At 48.0% G+C, this 23,944-nt stretch overlaps 1 protein-coding gene across 3 annotated transcripts in view; it reads right to left on the bottom strand.

Annotated features, from left to right (window-relative positions):
• PC (pyruvate carboxylase) overlaps window positions 1-23,944 on the bottom strand; it is a 252,297-nt gene that overhangs the window by 177,940 nt on the left and 50,413 nt on the right. For all 3 annotated transcript variants that reach the window (XM_033174390.1, XM_033174391.1, XM_033174389.1), the window contains 5 exons: window positions 9,935-10,070; window positions 7,978-8,162; window positions 4,558-4,723; window positions 3,570-3,715; window positions 1,095-1,212 (listed from right to left, as the gene is read on the bottom strand). In XM_033174390.1, the coding sequence (XP_033030281.1) occupies window positions 1,095-1,212; window positions 3,570-3,715; window positions 4,558-4,723; window positions 7,978-8,162; window positions 9,935-10,070 (751 nt within the window). The remainder of the gene's footprint in view (window positions 1-1,094; window positions 1,213-3,569; window positions 3,716-4,557; window positions 4,724-7,977; window positions 8,163-9,934; window positions 10,071-23,944) is intronic.

Below are 23,944 nucleotides of genomic sequence, written 5' to 3'. Positions count from 1 at the left end.
GGAGCAGAGGGGAGGTTTTACTGGAAATCATGGTGGGTGGGTGGGTGTGTTACTCTTGTGCTCAGATCCTGTTTGCTGGTTTCCCACTGGGGCATCTGGTTGGCCACTTTGGGAACAGGCTGCTCGACTAGGTGGGCCATTGCCCTGATCCAGCAGGGCTCTTCTGATGTTCTTATGAATACAGCTTGCAAGCAAATTAATTGGTTGGATTAATCAAGTAAAAAAAAAAGCAAGCCTGTAGACAGATTAACAAGGCACCCTTGAGTAATCAAGAAGCACACTGTTTAATATTACCAATATTTATTTCACATTAATACAAGTACTAGCCTTCCCTTCCTTTCTTCTCTCTCTCTCTCTCTCTCTCTTTCTCTCTCTCAAAGGAAGGAGTGCTTCTTCCAAGTTTGGCACCAGCTGGCACCATCTAATAACAAAGCATTCAGCTCCCTTCGGAACTATTGTTTCATTAACACCAATCAATTGATTAAAGTTCATTCAATTATGTGACTTCTTTAAATTGCGTGGCAGGTCTGTTTTTCACATATCTTTCTCTCAGGCCTAGTTCACACATCACTTTGACCATAGTTGAGCCATATGTAAGCTGATTGATGGTTTAAATGCGAAGGCACAGTGTTCTGGTGCTTTGGAGCTAAACTTATGGCCCTGGGTTCTGATATAACACTTAGCCAGACCATGGATTAACTACCAGCAGCAGGAGCAGGGGAGGAGTGAAGGGCTCACAATTTTAGCCCCATAGCACCAGAACTCTGTGTGTTCACCTTTAAACCATAGTTTAGTTAACTGTGGTTTAAAGTGATGTGTGAACTAGGCCCCCCCCCACGCTCTCTCTCACACACACATATTTATTTATTGCCTTCAAGATGCTTTTGTCCTCCTTGAACCCTGAGAATGCGAACTGTTGGAAATAAACTCAGCAAGCTGAGCAGCGGTGTACTGACTTGCCCCAAACCCTCCAGACAAATTGTCTCCCTGCCTGTGGCACCAGCTCACTTCTGCCTGGGTTGAAACAAAGAAAGGAAGGGGCACATGAAATGGTCCTTAATTGCCAGCAGTTCACATAACAAACACAAACATACCCAAAATCTGGACTTCGATGTGTCTTGGCTTCTCCACAAACTTCTCCACAAACAGAGCCCCATTCCCAAATGCAGACAGAGCCTCTGAAAAGGCCCGGGTGTAGTTTTCCTCCAGCTCCTGCAAGGAGAAGATAACGGTGTTATCTGCAGTTAAAGTGAGTGGAAGGTGGGGTGCTTTTACTCCAACTGGCTGCCCAAGGCCCCAGAACGAAAGACGGAGGGAGGGAGGGAGGGAGGGAGGGAGGGAGGGGGGAAAGGTGGGGACTGTCACTGATGCCCCTTCTCAGACTTCCCCTGCCCCTGAAAACTCCAGGAATCCTCCTTCCTCAGCATCTTCCCGCTGGTGGGAGATTCTGTAAGACCCATCCATTTCTTGCACACACCCTACCTCAGCCTCACCTCCACACACACACTTTGTATTCTTGCAAGCAAGCAATATGCTCAGGGTCCTTTGCAGGTTGGTGTTTTGGTTTTTAGTGGGACCATCCTGCAATATGCCGTGGATGCATTAATATTTCACTTGTGGTGGATTTGCGCTGGGCCATCCAATGTCTCCCCAACACTATTGTCCTGGCTCCAGCTGCACGAAGGACTTGAATTTGGATCTTGTTTTCTACTATAGTAGAAAGCAAAGCAAGGAGCACCAGACAGTGCCGGGCACGACTAGGCAAGCTAAAGTGTTGATCCAACAGTTGACACGCCCCTCTGGGCTCCTGTTCTAAAGGAGAGGGACAGGCACAGCAGGGGGTTGGACTAGATGATGATTTGGAACCCTTCCAACTCTACAATTCTATGATTCGAAACAGGATGCAGCTTGGGTTTGTGCCTGCAAATGGGAGCTCCACACTGGGGGCTGTTTGCGCTGGCTTCTCTGTGTCCTAGGCAAGAGAGGAGGTGACAGCAATGGATCAGAGCCAGACTGGGTGTTGGACGCTTCCCGGAAGGGCAGAGTCTCATCAGCAGTGACTGGCTTTGGAGACGGTGCCAGGGAGGGCAAGACAGGCAATGGCTGGCAAGGTAACAACCCACTGGGTGCCTCCCCAGAATCAGATTCTTTGTCCATGGACTGCCTCCCCTGACAGCTCAAATGACCCTGGAATCCTGATGTGGCTCTCCCAAACCTGCTGAGTCCCTCCCCAGTCTCATCACTGGGCACCTCCTCAAATTCTCCCTACCCCTCGTGTACCAATCAGACCATCCCCTCCAGGACGTTGTTTCAGGAGTCACTGCATTACTGCCCTCTGGAGGGGCACTTTTGCACTATGGCAAAGCCAACTCAGGATGCAACACAAACCGGAATGCTTGTGGTATAAAACACCTGGACAACACCATTGTGTGCCATATACTCCCAGACAACACCATTACTGGCCCCAACAACATCAAACATACCATCTCAGGACTATTTAATTGCTCATCTTCTAACATTGTGTATGCCATCAAATGCCAACAGTGCCCTTCAGCTCTCTATATTGGACAAACAGGCCAAACCCTACGCCAAAGGATAAAAAGATAAAGATAAAGGGACCCCTGACCATTAAGTCCAGTCATGTCCGACTCTGGGGTTGCAGTGCTCATCTCGCGTTACTGGGCGAGGGAGCCAGCGTACAGCTCCCAGGTCATGTGGCCAGCATGACAAAACCGCTTCTGGTGAACCAGAGCAGCGCATGGAAACGCCGTTTACCTTCCTGCCGGAGCAGTACCTATTTATCTACTTGTACTTTGATGTGCTCTCGAACTGCTAGGTGGGCAGGAGCTGGGGCCGAGCAATGGGAGCTCACTCTGTCATGGGGATTCGAACCACTAACCTTCTGATCAGCAAGCCCTAGGCTCTGTAAATCTGACATCAGGAATCAAAAGACAGAGAAACCAATAGGAGAAAATGAATTGCAACTTATCACCAAACTTAAAACCATGGAGAGACCTGGTCTGAATAGAGACATTGGATTCTTATCTCATTATACATGACAAAGCTATTTTTAGCCATCTCACCCCTTGCTTTTTCTTGCAAGGCCAATTGCAGTCGTCAACAATTGTCAACAGGTTTAGCTCACCTATCAGCTGATCACCCATTCCCACCACCCTTCTGGGTAATACCCCTCCCCACCCTCTCACTATATCTAAGGGTCTGGTGACTTCTGTTTCAGTGTATCTGAAAAAGTGTGCATGCACACGAAAGCTCATACCAAGAACAAACTTAGTTGGTCTTTAAGGTGCTACTGAATTATTATTAATTATTATTATTATTATTATTATTATTATTATTATTATTATTCGACTGTGGTATAAAGGTTGCAGGATTTCAAGAGAAAGCTCCGGGAGACACACCAAACAGGAAACAAAGCAGTATGTCCGACCTGAAACTTTAATGGAGCCGGACACCTACCAACCCAGCCTCACTCCTCCCCCCCCCCCAGTGGGAAGGGTGCAAGACCCCCGGCCCCACATGCCAAGGAGAAGCAAAGCAGCAGCCCTTACCTCATAGCTGCGCACGACTCTCATGCCCCGCCCTCCTCCGCCGTAGGCAGCTTTGAAGATGATGGGGAACCCGTAAGTCTTGGAGAACTCCTGAGCCTCGCTGAGCGAGGAAATGGGAGCATTTGTCCCGGGAACCACAGGCACCCCTGGAGAGCAGAAGGGAAGAAGGGCAGACTGAAAGGCAATACAAGATGGTGCAAGCTTGTCTTCCGCTGCTCCAGAGAATGAGGCCCGAACCGATGGATTCAAATTGAAAGGAGGGAGATTATGGTGAAAGGTCAGAACATTCTGGTGGTAAGAGCTGTTTGGCAGTGGAACAGACGACCTCGGAAGGTTGTGGACTCTCCTTCAATGGAAGCTTTTAAGCAGAGGTTGGATGGCATTCTGTTAGGGATTCTTTAGATAAGATTTGATGACCCATGGTGCTCCCCTCCAACTCTACAATTCTATTATTCTCTCCCTACTGCATCCGCTACCGCTGTTCCCCACTCTGCCCCCCTGCAGGTCACATCTTTTGGGCCTATTCCAGGTTTAAAGCAGGGCCTAAAAGCCAGGGATGTGCAAGCGGTATCAAGGCAATGGTTGCGTACCAGGAGCAGCAGCCTGGGAAGGATGGGGAATATTATATCTCTAAAGAGGCAGGGACCACATTGCTTGCCTTGTGAAGTTTTGAGGAAAGGCGGGATAAAAATAGAATTAAAAGCTTCAGCGCTTCGTGTTGGCATCTCTGTAACGCTCCCCGAATTTGCAATGGCTCTCGCTCACTTTTTCAGAAGCCTCCAGTTTCACGAAAGACCTGCTGCGTTAGGAGGCAGGGAAGAGGGGCAGAGGACACAAAGAATTGGAGCAGAGGGAACAGACCTAGCCCACAGACTGCCAGTGTTAGATGACTCTCGTCCACTTTGCTCCTGCCTTCTTATTGGCTAAGGAACTCGGTGCAAGTTGGGAGTCAGGCACGCCCTTGCTTGTCAGCCAACGTAACCCTTACCTGCGGAGATGGCGATGGCACGGGCCTCTACCTTGTCGCCCATCTTCTGCACCACTTCGGGAGAGGGCCCAATGAAACGCACGCCAGCATCAATGCAGGCCTGGGCGAAGTCAGATCGCTCAGAAAGGAAGCCGTAACCAGGGTGGATGGCATCCACTTCGTTCTCCTGCAGAAACCCAGAGTTTGAAATTAAGCTAGGAGTCAGCTGCAACTCCCATCAGCCCCAGGAAGCATAGCGATGGGCAGAGGCAGCGTGGCATAGTGGTTAGAACCTCAGACCACTCACTGCCTCTCAGCTTAGCCTACCTCACAGGGCTGTTGTGGGGATTAAATAAGGAGGGGGGGAACTATATATGTCGCCTTGAGCTCCTTAGAGAAGGAAGGTGGGATATAAACACAGCAAATAAAATCAAACTAGCTAGTAGCCATTGACAGCCCTCTCCTCCATGTATTTGTCTAATCCTCTTTCAGAGCCATCCATGGTGGTGGCCATCACTGCCTCCTGTGGGAAGGAGTTCCATAGTTTTTATATGCACTGCATGAAAAAGGACTTTCATTTACCTCTCTGGAGTCTTCTGACATTCAACTTTGACTTGCCCTTCTCTGATTCAGGGGTGGGGAATCTGTGGCCTGCTAGTGTCATTAAGACAATGACTCCCATCATCCCTGACTATTAACTGTGCTGGTTGGGGCTGATGGAAGTTGGAGTCCATCAGCATCTGGAATGCACTAGCCTAGGGCTCTCTCTCGCCCTCTCAATTCCTCCCTCTGCAAAATAGGAAGAATACTATGGACCTATCTTGCTGGTGGCTTCATAGACAGACAAAAGCTGATGCTGCGGTGGTGGCTGTTTCACATTGTGGTTTTTATATTGTTTTTATGAAACCCTGCTGAAATTTTTTAATGTCAAGTTGCCTTGTGACAGCTGATCATAGAACGAAAGTGCATTAAGACAAGCGTTTGAATGCTTTATATATAGCTGCCATTATTATTACAAATTATTTGATCTCTTGATTGTGCTTCATTTTCACAACTTAGCTCAGCAAATTTGACTCTGACGACCATTAATTCGGGGGCACTGCAATGCTGGTTTTTCAATTACGTTTCCTTTTCAGCTGTTCATAATGCTTGCCAGCGCAAAACCTCTCTGTCTGTCTCTCTGTCTGTCTCTGTGCTCGCATGAAGGACACAAAAAGAGCCTGCTGGTTCAGGCAAAGCATCCAGTTCAGCATCTTGTTCTCACAGGCAGGTCAACCACATGCCCACTGGGAAGTCAGCCAGCAGGACCTGAGCACCAGGGGATTCTCCCCTCTTGTAGCTTCTAGCAACTGGCATTCAGAAGCATTACTGCTTGCAGCTGTGAAGGGCAAAACAAAGCCATTGTGGCTTGAAGTCACCCACAGACCTCTCCTCTGTTAATTTATCTAATCCTCTTTTAAAGCCAGGCAGGTTAGTGGCCATCACTGCCTCATGTGGGAGGGAGTTCCCTCGTTGAAGTACTTTGTTTTATCTGTCCTGAATCTTTTGACATTCAACTTCATTGGATGTCCACAAGTTTCAGCATTATGAGATAGGAGGAAAAACTTTTCTCTATCAATTTTCTCCTTGCCATGCATAATTGTATAAGCTTCTATCTTTCTGGCTTTTTCTCTAAACTAAAAAGTCCCAAGCACTGTAACTTTTCCTCGGTGTAGCTCTATCCTCTCGATAGTACAGTGGTACCCCGGGTTGCGTACGTAATTGGTTCTGGGTTACAGTTCATAACCCGAAAAGTACGCAACCCGAACAAGCGCACAAAAAACCCAGAAGTAGCGGTTTGCGCATGTGCGAACGTGTCTGCGCATGCGCGAACTGCGCAGAACGCTTCTGCGCATCCACGCGTTCCAGGTTGCGCTTCCGGGTTGCCGGAGTTCGTAACCCGAAAAGTACGTAACCCGGAGCGTACGTAACCCGAGGTACGACTGTAATAATAATTTATTATTTATACCCTGCCCATCTGGCTGGGTTTCCCCAGCCACTCTGGGCGGCTCCCAAACAGAATATTAAAAACACAATAAAACATCAAACATTAAAAACTTCCCTAAACAGGGTTGCCTGCCGAAGTCTTCTAAAAGTCAGAGAGTTGTTTATTTCCTTGCTATCTGATGGGAGGGCATTTCACAGGGTGGGCACCACTACTGAGAAGTCCCTCTGCCTGGTTCCCTGTAACGTCACTTCTTGCAGTGAGGGAACCTCCAGAAGGCCCTCAGAGCTGGACCTCAGAGTCCGGGCTGAACGATGGGAGTGGAGGCGCTCCTTCAGGTATACTGGGCCGAGGCCGTTTAGAGCCTCAATCATTCTGGCTGCCCTTTTCTGAACTGTTTCCAACTCAACAATATTCCTTTTGAGGTAAGGTGACCACAACTGCAGACAGTATTCCAAATGGCTAGTAGCAATTCATAGCCTTCTCCTCCATGAATCTGTCCAATCCTATTTTAAAGTCATCCAAGTTGGTAACCATCACTGCCTACTGCAGACGTGAGTTCCACAGTTTAACTATGCGCTGTGTGAAGAAGGACTTTCTCTTATCTGTCCTGAACCTTTCAGCACTCAGTTTCTCCTACATGGGCAGTATCCTGCAACTGTTTCAGTGCCCTGCAACTGTTTCAGCGTCAATGAGGCTGTGCTGCAGCTGCACTGCTAATGGCAAACCCTGTGGATTCCAGGCCTCCTCCAAGATTCGCTCCTTGTTACCGGAGCATTTCCTTTGCCAGCTTTAACTGTGCACATGAAAAGCGAGAGGACAAAGACAGGTTGTTGCTTTGGCAGCTAAAACCAGAACTTCTCTTCCAACTGGGGAAACCTCAAAGTGAGTTAATTAAGCACTTGTGAATGTGAGCCAAGGAAGGTGGCTCTTCCTAAGAATTTACACAACACCCGCCCCCCACGCTTTCCTTGGCACTGTCAATAATGGGGACTGGAGAGGGGGAACTTCCGGATCATGTTTTCTTGTTAGCTACAGCAGAGTATAGGTCCATGTGCCAAAGAGATGAAGGGCTGGGGAAGAGGTAGCAGCTGAGAACCCAGGGAGGGATAAATGCTTGTTTAAGCAGGTGAGAACACATAAGAGACCACCAGCTTCCTTTATAGCAGGCATGTCCAAAGTCCGTTCCGGGGGTCTAATCCAACCTTTTGGTTGGTTTAATCTGGCCCCTGTGGCAGTTTATTTCCCAGGGTAAAATCCTAAAAAAAAAAAAAAACCTCAACAACTTCAATCCTAAAAAAAGCTCAACAACTTTGGTTGGCCCTCACGGCCCTTCACTTCATCAAATCTGGGCCTCTTTGAAAAAAGTTTGAACACCACTGCTTTATAGGTTCAGCCCTCCTGGCCTCCCCATAGCTCATTCCACTCACAGCAGTGAGAGCCAGTGTCCTTCTTACCTTGGCAACTTGAATGATGTCCGGAATGTGCAGGTAGGCCTGGACAGGGGGGAGCCCCCGGCCAATGAGGTAAGCTTCATCCGCTTTCTGTCGGTGCATCTGCCCTGTGTCCTGCTCCGAATACACGGCCACCGTCCGGATGCCTAGCTCAGTGCATGCTCGGAACACCCGGATCGCAATCTCCCCTGGAAAACACAAACGTTGAATGCCCATGAAAATGGGGTGGGGGGGGGGCTGCAATGTGGAAGCAGCTACACCATTTGATCAACTCAGCATATACTTCAATTGATTGATCAATAAGGTGATTTTATTATTAAGTGAATTTTAGCAGCCAGGAGAACTGCAGACATCAAGCATCAGCCTATTATTATTATTATTATTATTAATGCAGCAGCAGCAAAAAAGGCTAATGCTATTCTATCAACAGAAGTCTAGTGTCCAGGATCAAGACAATTAACAGTGCTGCTCTACTCTGCCTTGGTCAGACCCCACCTGGAGTCCTGTGTCCAGTTCTGGGCACCACAGTTTAAGCGGGATATTGACAAGCTGGAACATGTGCAGAGGAGGGTGACCAAGATGATCAAGGGTCTGGAAAGCAAGCCTTATGAGAAACAGTTAAGGGTGTTGGTTATGTTTGGCCTGGAGAACAGGCAATAGGATAGTTTGGAAACACCCAAAGGGCTGCCACGTGGAAGATGGAGCAAGCTTTTTTTCTGTAGCCCCAGAGGGAAGGGAGATTCAGACTAGACCTTTGAAAGAAATTTCTGATGGTAAGAGCCGTTTTGACAATGGAATGGACTCCGTCCGAAAATGGTGGACTTTCATTCATTGGAGGGTTTTATAAAGGTGTTAGATGATCATCTGTCAGGGATCCTCTATTTTCAAGTACCGGGGGGTTGGACTAGATAACCCCTTGTGTCCCTTCTAACTCTACAATTCTATTTATTGCTGTTGTTGGTATTATTTAAAGCATTTACATCCCGCCTTTCTCTGAAGGAGGGATTCGAGGCAGCTTACAACATTTAAAACATCATCATAAAACACAAAATAATAAAAACAAACTTAAAAACAATAATTAAGATAAGCCAAAACACCTTTAGAGCCAGTAATTAAAATATACTTTGCCCCAATGACAACCTAGTAATTAGCATTGCCTGCACCTTAATTTTCAAATGTCCTGAAGGAGATGCACCCTTTTTCTCTCACACACAATGAAATGCCTCTTCCAGGATTCTTTTATGTATTATTTATTATCTCTATAATTCATATACTGCCCTGACGTCAGGGTTTAATCAGTGGTCAAGGCTGGCATCGGTTTGATGGGTTTGGTGCATAACCCTGGTAACATGCAAGAACCAGCATTCCTGTCATGACCCTAGGGATGTGGCTGGGGATTTTGAGGGAGGGAGGGCCAGGGCCAGCATCAGACATATCAAGCCAACCAGAAGCACATCTGCAAGAGGAACCATTGTGCCACTGCCTCTGAAACCTGAGGATGCTGTGCTGCCCTGGCAGAACCACAGCCTCTTCAGGGTCAATGAGTGCTGAAGCAGGTTGCCCCCCACTTCAAACGGAAGAGGCTCCTCCCACAGAAGGAGAAACTAGCAACCGAGCTAGTGCCGCAGCTCAGACTGAAGATGACTGCTACTGAAACAGCACTGGAGCTCCACTCTTATGGAGTCTCCAGCCTTGGCTGTGCACAGAGATGGCCATAGTGCCACTGGAGTCTCGCCCCTGTGTTGCTGATGTCTCTGATCTGGAATTACAAAGGGGCCAAGGTACTAGACAGAGACTTCTAGGCGAATGTTATGGCTCCTTTTGGAGAGAGGTGTCTTCTGGACATCAAAAGGGGGGAGGGTGGCACAGATCCTGATGGGGAATGAGAATGGCTTAGCACAGGAGTCATGGTCCCCAGCAGCTCCCGCCCACCAAAGCCCCAGCCCTAGGCCCAACTTACCTCTGTTGGCCACCATCACCTTTTTAATGGGCTTGTATTCCACGCGGTGGGTGCTGTGGAAAGCAGCAGGGCATAGCGAGAGCCGCTTGAGGGCCAAGAAGGCCACCCCTCCCTTGGCAAAACGCAGCTGCAACATCTGTGGGGGAAAAGGGACAGATCAGCAGGCTTAGCTTTAAGCCATTCTCACAACCACTGATGCGCACAGGACAGGACACTGACCCTTCAAGTAGGACCACAAAGGAAAAAAATTGACACAGACCCACACACATCAATGACAGCAGCCCCCAGACTCAAAGAAGGACCTGGCTGAGCAGCCCCCCCCCCCCAAGAAGCAACTGCCCAGCCTTCACTCATGAAGGTCCCCCCCCCCACTAGCAGTAGTCAAAACTGCCTTATTCCTCCCAGGAAAGTTAAACAATGCAATAGTTCTCTAGGTGGCAGTTAAAGGCAGAAAGAAGCTGGGTAATGCACTCCAGTACACTCAAGCGCTGTTCACTGCTCTCTAAATCACTTTCAAACATGCAGAGGTCTCAGGCTGATGGGATAAAGAGTTAAAATGGCACTTGGAGGGGCCTTCACGGCAATGTGGAGTCAAGATGGGCTTTAAGTGGTGCAAGCATCCAGTGATCTTTTCCTTAAACTCAACGAGGGAAATGGATAGTTGACACTTTTTTACTGTCTTGAACACACAAAGCCACTTCTCCCATAGATAGCTTTCTCACGGTTATTTGGATGTCTTTAAAAGGGGGCTAGTCAAATTCATGGAGGATAAAGCTACTTGTGTCATGATGTCAATGTACTACCTCTGAAGGGCTGTCACATGGGAGATGAATGTGTTTTCTGTGGCTCCAGAGGGAAGGACCCGAACCAATGGATTCAAATGACAAGAGAGGAGATGCTGACTGAACATTTGAAAGAACTTTCTGAGAGTAAGAGCTTTTAGACAGTGGAACGGACCCTGTCAGAAGGTGGTGGGCTCTCCTTCATTGGAGGTTTTTAGGCAGCAGTTATTTGGTCACCTCTCATAGATTCATGGGTTCTTTAGCTAAGCACTAAGAAAGATAATAACGCAATAAAATTTATAGCTCAGTTTATAGAGCATGAGACTCTAAATCTCAGGGTTGCGGGTTCGAGCTGCATGTTGGGCAAGGGATTCCTGCATTGCAGGAGTTTGGACTAGATGACCCTCGTGATCCCTTCCGACTCTACAATTCCGATTCAAAACAGTAAAAATTGTGCACTGTTTCAAAATCCCAATTAAAACTATTCAGTTTGATTAATTCAATAAAACTGAACTTGATCCAGTGACACCAGATACTGCATGAAAAATACTTTAAAGCATTCTTACTAACGAAAGCGTGAGGGTGAAGGAAATTTATAGGACTAAGTATTTCTATATAAGTGCTCAACAAACATGCACAAACGTCCACCTATCACAAATGTACTGCAGCAAATTGATCAGAAAATCAATAGCTATTACCAATAATTGTGATAGCTCAGAATTGTAAATACAAACAAACATGACCAAAGGGAATAGCTTTGAAAGCAATGGGAGAAGTAGAACTTCAAATAAAAAGGAAGGAACGTGTTTCGCTCTAGCTCTCGTCTGGTCAATCATAAATAAGCGATTAACACGCTCAGAGGGCCCCCTACCTCCACTGCCCCCGCCACCCTCTTGCCTCTTATCCCACAGCCCACTTTGGGTACCACTGTTTCAGACCACCGCTCCCATCAGCCCCAGGCTTGGTGGAAGTTGTGGTCCAAAGTATTCAGAGCGCAAGACCTTGGGGAAGGCTTCTTTCGATACCTGGAGTCAGCTCTCACTGCAAAAAAATAAAATAAAAATAAAAAACCAAGCTCAGCAGACGGGGCTCCCTTGTGACTCAGTTTTAGGATGATGATCCCCCCCTCCCTTTTCTCTTTTTCCTAAGAAGGCTAATAACTTTTTTAACGGCTCCCTCACTCCCCAAGACAGCCTGGGGGACTTTTTGTCTGTTGCCACGCAGTGTGCTATAGCAGCTAAACGGGGATATAGTAAAGACATCAGCAGTTTAACAGTAGATTTATTTTTATACCTCCGAAAATCAATAGCAGCTCCAGCACTCAAGGCCCAAAATTAGCATGCAGGTGATGGCAGCCGTCCCTCCTGTCCCCAAAGTCCTTGGAAGGAAAACAGCCACTTGGGCTAGGTGGAGAGAAAGAGCGGGGGGGGGGCGGGTTGCCTCTAGGAGAGCAATGGTTTTATTGAGTCTATATTTATTTGACTTACAGTCGATCCACTCTAACCCAAAGGGTCATGGCATGTCATAGCAACGCATAACTCCAGTACATGCAGCTCATCTCCTCAAGATACAGATCCTCCTGAAACTTGCCAGAGGTAATCCTAAAACAATGGGAAAGCAGGCAAGGGCTGGGAAAACGACCAGTGTCTGAAACTACCATTGTTCTAGGTGCATTTTGTGACAGGGAATTTCATTAGTGCTTTTCTGAGCTCTGGGCACAGTACTGTGCCTGAGATTTCAGATTAAAACTGCAGAGTGGAAGGAAAGGAGGAGCTCTTTCTGCCTCCCCATTTGCAGCTACTCTCTGAAGACTGGAGAAGAGACCCTCTTAAGAATATTTAGCAGGGGTGGGCAGGGGAAAGACTAGAACATGTGAAAAATGGACATAATATTTTAGCTGCAGTTCATTCATTTTCAGATTTGTATTCTTGTTATTATTTTTTTAAAAAGCGCCTAGACATTCTGTTGTTGTGCCCATAACCTAGGCTTAAGCTCCTAGCTTTCATATCTCAGTTTCTAACACTGAAAATGACATGTAGGGTTGGGGATGGGTGTGGGGGCAGGATCACATCTAGGAACAGAAGAACCTGGCTGCTGGATCAGGCCACACACCCATCTAGTCCAGCATCCTGTTCTCTCAGTGGTCAAACATGTATCTATAAGAAGCCTGCAAGCAGGACCAGAGTACAAAAACACTCTCCCTTCTCGTGGCGTCCAGAAACTGGTATTCAGAAACATTTGCTGCCTCTTGGCGGTGGAGATAGGGCACAACCACCACGGCTTGTAGCCATCAATAGGCTTCTCCTCTGCCACGGACTGGTTGGGCACAGAGGAATGGTGAAAGGAACCAGCTGGGAAACCACCAAAGGAAGAAGGCTCAGAGCACAGGGAACGGTGGTGGGACAACGATGAGTGGAAAGAGGTAGAAGAGCGAAAAGACTGGGAGGAGGAGGAGGTGTTGAAAGCAGAAAAACTAATAGGGCTTAGTGAGCTGGGAGAGTCAATGGCAGAGAGAATCAGAGGCAGAAGCTGAAGCAGGAGAAGGGGAAGAGGGAGGCAGAGATTAGTCAGGCTGGTGAAGAGTCACAGGTGTGTCCCCCTTCCCCTGTGTGTCCCAGAACCAGAAGAGGCATTAAAAGGGTGGAGGAGAGGTTGGCTGCATGCAGACACAGTCTCCAATGGCTCAGGGGAAAACCTGGGGAGGAGGGGACTTTGACAGCTGCGAGGAGTCAAGGACCTTCAGTCTCAGCAACTGGTTTTTATGGAGTAAGACCACAGAGAATGAGCTGCTCTGCTCATTGGGCCCGACACTCAACCAAGAGTTAACTCCAACTTTCATCTGTGAATTACTGACTGGCACGCTCCTATGACAACCTTGATGAATTTGTCTAATCCATTTTTAAAGCCATCCTAGTTGGTGGACATTCTGTCTCCTGTGAGAGTGAGTGCCACAGTTTAACTCTGCACTGCCCTACCTGGAGATGCCCGCGATCGAACTTATGATGTTCTGCATGCAAAGCACATACTCTACCACTGAGCCATGACACTTTACAGGGTTTCAGCACATCTCATATGAGCAAAGGGAGGGCTGAGGTTGGAAAAGAGCCTGTTGTGGGGGCACAACCAAATCTCCCCCAAATCTGCCCAGAGCGACGGCCCTCTCAGCCCCCCTCCCCCACTATGCCAGTGATTCAAATCCCCACTTAGCCATGACGTTCACTGTGATTTTGGGCCAGTAACAACCTCTCAGCCTCACCTACCTCACAGGGTTGTTGTAAGGATAGCAAAGAGGAGGAGAACCATGTGAAAACCAGGCAATAACCTAGAGATCCTCCAAGTGGGATATAAATGCAATCAATCAATCAATCAATCAATCATCTAGCTCAATACTGTCAACAGTGACTGCCAACAGCTCTCCAGAGTTTCAGGCAGGAGGTTTCTCTCCTGCCCAGCCTGGAGACACCAGGGATTGAATCTGTGACCTTCAGCATGCATGCAGATGCTCTGCCACTGAGCTAATGGTCTCATCCAGCAGCCAGGCTTTTCCGACGCCAGGCAAACCTCAGATGCCAGAGGGGTGGCTGGATAAGATCCCACTTAGTCAGAAGGCCGGACTTGAGCTCCACTCCCCATGACTAGCAGGAGCAGAGTTATGCAGAGAAGCTCCATTTGCATAATTTATGCATACTAAAACATTAAGGTTCCGCCAGCACATAATTTTTACAGCCCCCGCAGACACATAGCCCCCAACTACACACGGAGTGGGCGGAACAGGACGAATTCAGGGAGGGAAGGCAGCCAGCGCGCAAATCTAACGGAGCTCCATGGGCACGCTTGTTTGTGGTGATTCATTGGAACTGCAGTTTTCGGGATTTCCAAACTACCTGGAAGCCAAGGCGTTTAAACAAAAGCAAATGCAAGCCTCTCTGTCCCCTCCTTCCTGACGCTACACCGCAAGCCGCGTGTCTAATGTGCCATTTGGAGACCGAGGGACCCGTCTCCTTGCAGTCAAAGCGATGGCAGCACGTCCTGCTCGGCTCTTAACACATCCGTCTGCCGTCCCCTAAACCCTCTCCTCTTATGCACGCACAATTGAGCAGAACACAGCTTCCATTTAGAAACCCTCTTTCCTGCCTGTTGTCCTGCCCCTTGGTGACAGTGGTGGCTGTGGAGGGGACTTGTCTGTACATGCCAATGAGCCGATTAGAAGCACTGCAGGGGAGTAGAGGGCGAAGGAAGCAGGCCCCTGGGCCAGCCCTGCCTCATATAACCCCACTGCTGGCTGGATGACTGTTTGCAGTACTGCCCACCACCCTCCAAATTAACCGTCCAGGTTTGTTCCGATCTCTGCCAGTCACTCTCTGGCAAATTAGCGCTAGGGCGCTTGCAGATCCCAGCTGCCACGATGAGGAAAGCCACACCACCGCAAGACTGTATAAAGGCTACCTGCCTGGGCGTGACGCTTTAAGGGTCCGCGGTGGAGCTGAGCAGGTGCTCCGGCTTACATAGGTTGGGCTGCAGTTCCTGGACAGACGCTTCCAAATGACCAGCATTAGCAAACTGGCCATTCTGCTAAATCTGCTCCAAGCAAGGCTCTCCTGCTCACAAGGAGGGATGGGGAGGGCGAGGGGAAGCAAAAAATGTAGCATGCGGTCTGGTCTGCAGGATGGGGAGAAAGAGAAAGGCACAGCTAGTTAGCAGCCCAGGGTAATGCTATCCAGCAGGCAAATAAAGAAAGGATTGGAGGCAGGATTATTTCACAAAGAAAAAGAATCCAGACCTTTGTTTGTGCAGGAAACCAACCTAACTGCAGCAGAGAGTGGCTGCTGAGTGATGCCAACGATTTTACAACTTATAAAGTCGCTCTCTATGCTCTTGGCAGCTAGGAAGATAAGGACAAAGAATTTAGATAAGTTAATTGTAAAGAGGACTTGGAGATCTAATTCACACAATCCATATGCAACTCCCCTCTATTTTATCTGTCCTTGTAAGAAAGGTTTCTGTTAGATTCGGTGTGGTTTTGTTGTATATTTAGTTATGGATGATGTCACGGCCATTGGCTAGCACAATGGAAGTTTGATTTGAAAAAGAATTCTACACTATGAATTTTAAAAATGCATATGTTTGGGCTGAGGGACCTTCTCCCAAATGCCTCCCCGAGGCAATATTCTGGGTGTCACGTCAAAAGAGGGCAAAAGCAGTCACTTAAGAGCAGAGAGAGAAAGCAGCACTGCTTCACTTGCCTTCAGTGACATCAGCATGCAGTCATCAGACAGGCTGCGCTTTACTGTGACATCATCCCACGGGCAAAATGATTCCTGGTTGGCAGCGAACTTCATAGAATCCTAGAATTGTAGAGTTGGAAGGGTCATCTAGTCCAACCCCTTGCAATGCAGTAATATTTTGCCCAAAGTGGGAACCCACGACCCTGAGAGTTAGCGTCTCATGGTCTACCAACTGAGCTGTCCCAGCAATGAAGTTGGCTATGATAGCAAAAACCCTGGTGGTTGTGCTCTATCTCCACAGTCGGAGGTGGTATGTTGTTGAGCATCAGTTACAAGAAACCGCAGGAAAGGAAGACTTGTTGTGGCGCTAAGGCCCAGCACATGGACATCTTGTTGGCCACTGTGAGAACAGGATCCTGGACTAGAAGGACCACTGACCTAACCCAGCAGGCTCCTCTTAGGAGAACAGATCTCCTGGGCGAGCACCACTGAAATGGGAGCTTGCCAAAGGAAGGCCCCCATTTATTTTGGGATGACTATCCTAATGGATCATGGCTGGGGAGAAGTTTCTCTTGAGCTGTGCCCACTCAGTGGCCAAGAGGTTTTGGGGCCAGGCATGCTGCCATCAATGCTCCCAGTTTCCTTGAGCCATATTCTAAATAGCAACCCTATCTGTTCCGACCTTCAGAAGATAGATGATTGTTTTGTTTTGGCTGGACACTGAGAGAACAGGATGCTGGGATAATGGGCCCCTGGCCTGATCCAGCAGCCAGGCTCCTCTTACATTCTTATGTTGTGATAGGGTGTTCCCCAACTTGGTGTCCTCCCAATGTTGTTGCATCACAACTCCCACTGTCCCTATCCACCGATCTTACTGGCTGGGAGTCCAGCAACATTTGGAGAGTCCCAGGATGGGGGACACTGATGTACATCATCGTCATCACAACAACATCCTGTTCACCCCATGTTTTAGTAATAGCTGTCACTATTCCCAGGGTGTAAAACAACCCTGCTTTTAAAAAAGAATTGGTGATAGCAAAACACCAGGAGTAAAAAGGTAAAGGGACCTCTGACCATTAGGTCCAGTCGCAGACGACTCTGGAGTTGCGGTGCTCATCTCGCTTTATTGCCCAAGGGAGCCGGCGTACAGCTTCTGGGTCATGTGGCCAGCATGACTAAGCTGCTTCTGGCGAACCAGAGCAGCGCACGGAAACACCGTTTACCTTCCCACTGGAGCGGTACCTATTTATCTACTTGCACTTTGACATGCTTTCGAACTGCTAGGTTGGCAGCAGGAGACAGGGGTCCAAAAAATAATAATCACCATTTGCAGCGTTTATGTGTGTGTTTGTAGGACAAAATACTACAGATTCGCCCCCCCCAAAGCCACTGCTTTTGCTCCCCAAATCGTTGTCTATTTGATGCATAAGCACCCATCACTTCTGAAAATGCCCCCTTTCCCCTCCCTCTATTTTTCTTGCATGTCTATAATTGTTAGGTTACAAGCCTCCATACTGTCCACCTGTAATTTATTTATTTTTTTTAGTTATAGTGGAACACTGGCCCTAAAAATGAAATGGAGAAGTACTTCTTCATGCAGCGCACATGAATTGGGACACAATTCCAACAAGAGGCAGCGATGGCCACCAACTTGGACTGTTCTAAAAGAGGATGGAGCAAATTCATGAAGCGGGTTGTCAATGGCTAGTAGCCATTTGGCCTATGCTGTTCCACTTCAGTTGGAGGCAGCGATGATGCTGGATACCAGCTCCTGGTAACTACAGGAGGGGAGAGGGCTCTTGTGCTCTAATCCTGCTTGTGAGTTTCCCACAGGCATCCGGTTGGCCCGTGTGAGAATAAGACACTGGACTATATGAGTCCCCTTTGACCTGCTTCATCAGGCTCATCTTATGTTCTTGGGGTGGGGATCAATGATGTCAGCTGATCCAGCTTAAGGTGGTCATGCACAGGAGGAGGAGGAGGAGGAAGAAAGGAGGGCTCTTCTCCCTTCCACAAAGGGAAAACTTTAACAGGCTTTGTTTCTGCAGGATTCTGAAAGAGCAAATAAATCTTGCACAAGCCAAGTACACAACCTTCCAAATTCTGCAGCAGATTTCAAAACTTACCCTTTCCTCCATTTGGCCCCAAACCAGAAAAACTGCATCACTTAAACCCTTCTGAACCTTTCTCATTTACAAGAAAGGACTAAGTGATAAGCTGCAGAAAGAGGGCTCTCCCCACCTCCTGGAGAAGCGCAACCCTGTTTGGTTTGTCCCATATAACTGGGTTCAAGGAAGGAGGACAAAAGGGTTGCTTAATGCCAAAGACGCCTTGGAGCAAACTCAGGAGTTGGGTCAGCTTCTCCACAGGCCAGCCCTGCCCTGAGACAGGGTGAAGCTGTGGCCTCAGGTGGCAGATACTAAGAGTCGGGGTGTGGATAGACTGTGTATGCCTGTTCTGAACCTCCCTAAGCTAGGCCACATGTACACCATACATTTAAAGCACCATGACACCACTTTGTGCAGTCACAGCTACCCCCAAGAATTCTGGGAACTGCTGTTAAGGGTGCTGAGCGTTGTACAAAGACTTCTCCCACACACACACACACACCGATTCTACAATTATAGAATCATAGAATTATAGAGTTGAAAGGGGCTCCAAGGATAATCTACTCCAGAGATCTCCAAACTACGGACCACGGGCCAGATATGGCCCAAGGGACTGCATTATCCGGTCCGTGGCGACCCCCGCCACCCCCTGCCACTGCCTGCTCTTACTAGCGTGGCATGGCGCAGCTGCCCACTTCTGGGTCAGAGAAGCACTGGAAATAGCTTGTGCGCATTTGTAAGCGTCATTTCCAGTGCACTTCCGGGTCAGAGGAGGCCCGTGCGCATGCACACAAGCTATTTTTGGTGCTCCTCCGACCTGGAAGTGCGCTGGAAATAGCATGTGTGCACGTGTATAGGAGTGCTCCCGCGCCCTCTGCGCGATCGGCGCTGGAGGCACTGGCCCAAGGCTGGGTAAGTTTGCTGACCCCTGATCTACTCCAACACCCTGCAATGCAGAAATCTCTACTAAAGCATTCATGATGTTGCATGACCAATCCTGTGTGCACAGCCTTTTAGCATGTCACTGCAAACAGCTATTAAAATGCAAGAATTCTCCATGTGTCATCACCCCTTCATATTACTCCTTTCACCTGTGGCATTATCAGCAGCAGCAGCTTCCCATGAGCACAATTATGTGGCAAGAATGTCAGGGATGGCTGTGAAAAGGAGGCCTTAATCTGTAGCGTCTCCTTGAACTTATTCTGTGAGAAGCATGGAGAAGCTGTTCAAAGACTGCCTGTTTTCAACAGCACAAAAAAGCCGCTCTGTAGAGGTCCTGTGTTTATCAGGCAACATTCATTCCACCAGATCACCTCCATTTTCCCAAAGTGATTTTCATTCCTCTTCACAGGGGACTCCGGGAACTGTGGCAGCGGGAGGGGAATAGGGGTCTCCTAGCAACTCTCAGCACCCTTAACAGGATTCAGCTGCAGAATCCTTTGGGGGAAGCCATGACTCTTCAAAGTGGTATGACAGCTCTTCAAATATATGGTGTGAATGTGGTCACTGTCTCCTGCCCTCTGGTGTATTGGAGGAAGCTGAAGTAACATCCACCTGTGAGCCTGGTCATCTTCTGTCCCTGTAATGGGGAAAGGCGCCATCTTGTCCTTGGCCTCTGGCAGCATAATTTCTTGGGCCATCCCTGCACCAATGACTTGTCTCACAGAACAAAAAGCTGACAAAGAGAAGTGACGTTTTCTTCAGTGAGCTACCAAGACGTTATCTTCTGGAAGCAAGCTTTGCCATCACAAATAGTCCTCCTCCTTCCTGCCCGCCCACTTACCACACAACCAAAATATTTTTAACGTCGTCAGTAAAAATACAAAAAAAATGAAGAAACTCCACAGAGGATTCAGTGTGCTAGAAATAGATGTTCTGAGACATGTTTTGCCTTGCAATTATTATTCTAGCATAATAATTATCATCCAGCTGGGACTCAGGCAAGTGGGATGACACCTCAATACAAAGGCAATTGGAAATGGCTACATGCCAACATGGCCGAGGTTTGAGGAACTAACATAAGGCCCAGCAGAACCCAAGCACAAGAGCTCTCTCCCCAACTGAGGGTTTCAGCAAATGATATTCAGAAGGATTACTGCCTCTAACAACGGAAGCAGAGCAGAGCCATTGTGCCTAGTAGCCATTGATGGCCTTCTCTACCATAAATTTGTCTAATCCCTTTTTTTAAACCACCCAAGTTGGTGGCCATCACTGCCTCCTGTGGGAGCGAGTGAAAGACTTTCTTTTACCTGCCCTGAATCTTCCAACATGCAGCTTCATTGCATGTCCCTAAGTTTCAGCGTTATGACAGAGGGAGAACTTCTCTCTATCCGCTTCCTCTGTGCCAGGCACTAATTTTCAAACTTCCATCACATCACCTCTTACTCTCATTTTCTCTAAACTGAAAAGTCCCAAATGCTACAACTTTTCCTCATAGGAGAGTCGCTCCACCCGCTTGATCATTTCGGTTGCCTTTTTCTGAACCTTTTCTGAATACATGGACTACAAATCGAAATAACAAATGCAATTTCATCCCCCACAGTCTGAAGCAGGGTAGCCCTCTCTACTGCCTTGTCCTGCAAAACATGCAGGCACAGGGACAGTCAACAAGTGAATAGCACACACGTTTCAGGTTTATGTACTGTACAAAGTGGCACACTTTGATCTTACAGCCTCAGCTTCTGGGCACCCAATAACATGAGAATCACAATATTGGCTTAAGAGCCAACGGCATCACTTGGGAGGGGACAAACTACACAAGCTGCCAAAAGAGGAGTTTGGGAGATATATCAAGGTACTGTGTTTTGCACCACATGACCTCATGCAATACACAATTGCCAGCCTGGTGCTCTCCAGTTGTTTTGGACTACAACTCCCATCAGCCCCAGGCAACAGGGCTGCCCATAGTATCATAACAGGAGAGGAGTATGATGCACAGGAATGATTTAATAAGAAAAATGATACAGCACAGCTACAAGCAAAATCATTTGTGCAAGAAAGTTGAGGGGCATTTTTTTAGAGCAAACAGAGGAGATTCAAAACACAACTCTTCCAAGGTTTTTTGTTGTTTTGTTTTTTGCAAAAGGCTAGGTGGAAACGGAGCCAAGGGATAGTGCAGGTTTAGTTGGCGTAATACTGTCAAAAGTCCCCCCAGCTGGAATCTCATTAGGTGGTCCTAGACAAGGCCCCCTCCCTTCTCAGCCTCAACTCATCCATCTGCAATATGGGAATAAAGTTGCTGACCTCCTTTGCAGGGTCATCATAACAATCACTAAGAAAAAGCAGCTGAAGAGTGTAAGAAGATCATTGCTGGATCAGGCCAAAGGCCATCACAGGCCAGCATCCTGTTCCTAAAGTGGCCAAGCAGATGCCTCAACTGGGAAGCCTGCAAGCAGGACCTGAATCCAAGAGTACTCTCCCCACCTGTGATTCCCAGCAACTGGTATTCAGAGGCACACTGACTCCCAACAGTAGAGGCAGAATGTAGCCACTGTGGCTTGCAGCCCTGGATAGCTTTCCACTCCATGCATTTGTCCAATCTTATTTAAAGTCGAAGGCAGCAATGCATCTGAATACCATCTGTTGGAAACCACAGAAGGGGAGATTTGCTCTTGCGCTCAGGTCCTGCATGTGAGTTTCCCATTGGGGCATCTGTTGGCCCCTGTGAGAACAGGATGCTGGATTAGATGGGCCATTGGCCTGATCCAGCAGGCTCTTCTTACCTTCTTATGTTCCAGGCAGGATGCAAAAACAGCAGCGGGGGGGGGGGAGCACATCCCTTATACAAGGTAAGTGGGATCCCTTCCTCCTGGTGATGCAGAGGGTATTTTTTTAGAGACGCCTGCCCGCCTACCCGCACAGATCCTCCCAGATGCTTCTAACACCTTTCTGATTGAGTCAGAAACAGAAAGAGAGAGAGAGAGCACTACTTAAAACTTCAAACAAAACAATTATCCAGGTTATGTGTAAAGTCACTCAGCAGCAGAAACCCCCACCCCCGCAAATCTTTCTTCAAGAAGACAATATTGCTTCAAGCTTTCTCCTGTCCCACTTTGGCACGTTCTAAACTGAAAAAACTGAAGCGCTGTTCCTTTTATGGATCAGAAGAGGGACTTGGGAGGATAACACCACTGATAGTGATGGCTCATTTTTCTCATAGCAGTGTACCCAGCCTTCCTTGACGCAGCCCCCACCTGCACTATATATTTAAAGCAGTATCATGCCACTTTCAACAGTCACAGCTTCTCCCAAAGAATTCTGGGTACTGTAGTTTGTTAAGCGTGCTGAGAGTTGTTAGAAGGCCCCAATTCCCGCCACAGAGCTACAGTTTAACTGTCAATCCCTCTTCACAGGGAACTCTGGGAATTGTAGCTCTGAGAGGGGGACAGGGATCTTCTAGCATCTCTCAGCAAACTACAAACCTACAATGCCATCCCATGGCTGTTTAAAGTTGTATGATACTGCTTTAAATGTGTAGTGCAGACGAGGCCTCCATCTCCCAATAGCCCCCAGCCAGAATGGCCAATGGTCAGAGATAATGGAATTTGGAGTTCAACAACATCTGGAGGGCATCAAGTTGAGGCAAAAAATGTGCAAAACTAAGCCTTGCAGAAATCACCTCACCCAATTTTGCTTTTGGCTGACTATGAGCAATGTGGCCCTTGGGTTTTAAAAAACAACAACACCATCCCCTGCTTAAGAAGAACACCCCCTCCCACCCAGATCCTTTGATCCTTCATTGTATGGAAGTTTCACAATATGGAATCTCCAAGCACGATAATGTTGAGCAAGGAAGATAGCTGTCTGACCCATTGTGTTTGCTAAACAGAACCTCCATGGCCAGGGGCACTATGCCTCAGGGGCCTGGGGAGAAACAAGAAGGAATGGTCATCGCATCCTTGCTGCAGCTTGTGAGCTTCTCAAAAAATATCTACTTGCCCTTGTTGGAAATCCTGGACTCATACAAAGGTCTGAGCAAATGCATGGGAAATTGCTCTAAAACTGTCTAAATCAGCAATAATCAGCGGGAGCTGCAACAAAAGGTTGCTGCGTGGGGTGCTCCTGTGCAGGATTCCTGCCAGCCAATCGTGCTCTCTTCCAAGCATTCCATTCCACACACACTTACCCTACAGCCAATCAGCATTCTGTGGGTGACTGAGCATGCATGCTCAGTTATCACTGGATTACTGTTGGCTTCCCTCCCTGCTTGGGGATTTTTTCCCCAACCCCACCCACATACCTCTTGTACTTCTGAAAATCCTGGGGTTCCCCCAAGCTTCCCAATACGTGTGTGTGTGTGTGTGTGTGTTTTGCTTTGGCTACATAAGCACCCACACTCACAGAATCATAGAATTAGTAGAGTTGGAAGAGACCTAAAGTGTCATCTAGCCCAACCCCTTGAAATACAGGAATCACAGGTGCAGCTCTGGAGTTCAGAAACACAGGAAAGGGTGACAAGTAAATTCTGCAGTAAATCTCAGAATACACAGTGTCAGGGATGCAGAACTGGTGGGGGGGGCTGTTACCCCCATATGCTGTTTATGGGGTTTCCCAGAGGCAACTGACTAGTTAGAATTCTGGACCTGTCCAGCATGGCAGTTCTTAAGAACATGAGAGACTTGGACTGAGATTTGGGTGGCCCTGGGTAACTGCTTCTCTCATCTGATTATAATTGCAAAGCACCTCAAGGGCCTCTGGCAAAATTATTTCTTCTAACAGTAACTAAATCACAGCCAACTTCCATGAAAGAGGTATGACCTCTTGCGGTGGAGGGGGGGGCACTTCCACTAAGCTGGTGGCCAAATTGCATCTCATCGGGGGGGGGGGGGGGGTTGGTCCAACTTCCATTCAGCATAAGTTGGCTGAACAGAGGGAACCCTCCACAGCTCAGCTTTG

The sequence above is a fragment of the Lacerta agilis genome, chromosome 17, assembly GCF_009819535.1.
Source record: "Lacerta agilis isolate rLacAgi1 chromosome 17, rLacAgi1.pri, whole genome shotgun sequence".
NCBI classification, from domain to species: Eukaryota; Metazoa; Chordata; class Lepidosauria; order Squamata; family Lacertidae; genus Lacerta; species Lacerta agilis.
The sequence above is the reverse complement of the archived record's forward strand: the minus strand, read 5'-3'. Positions and strand labels throughout refer to the sequence as shown.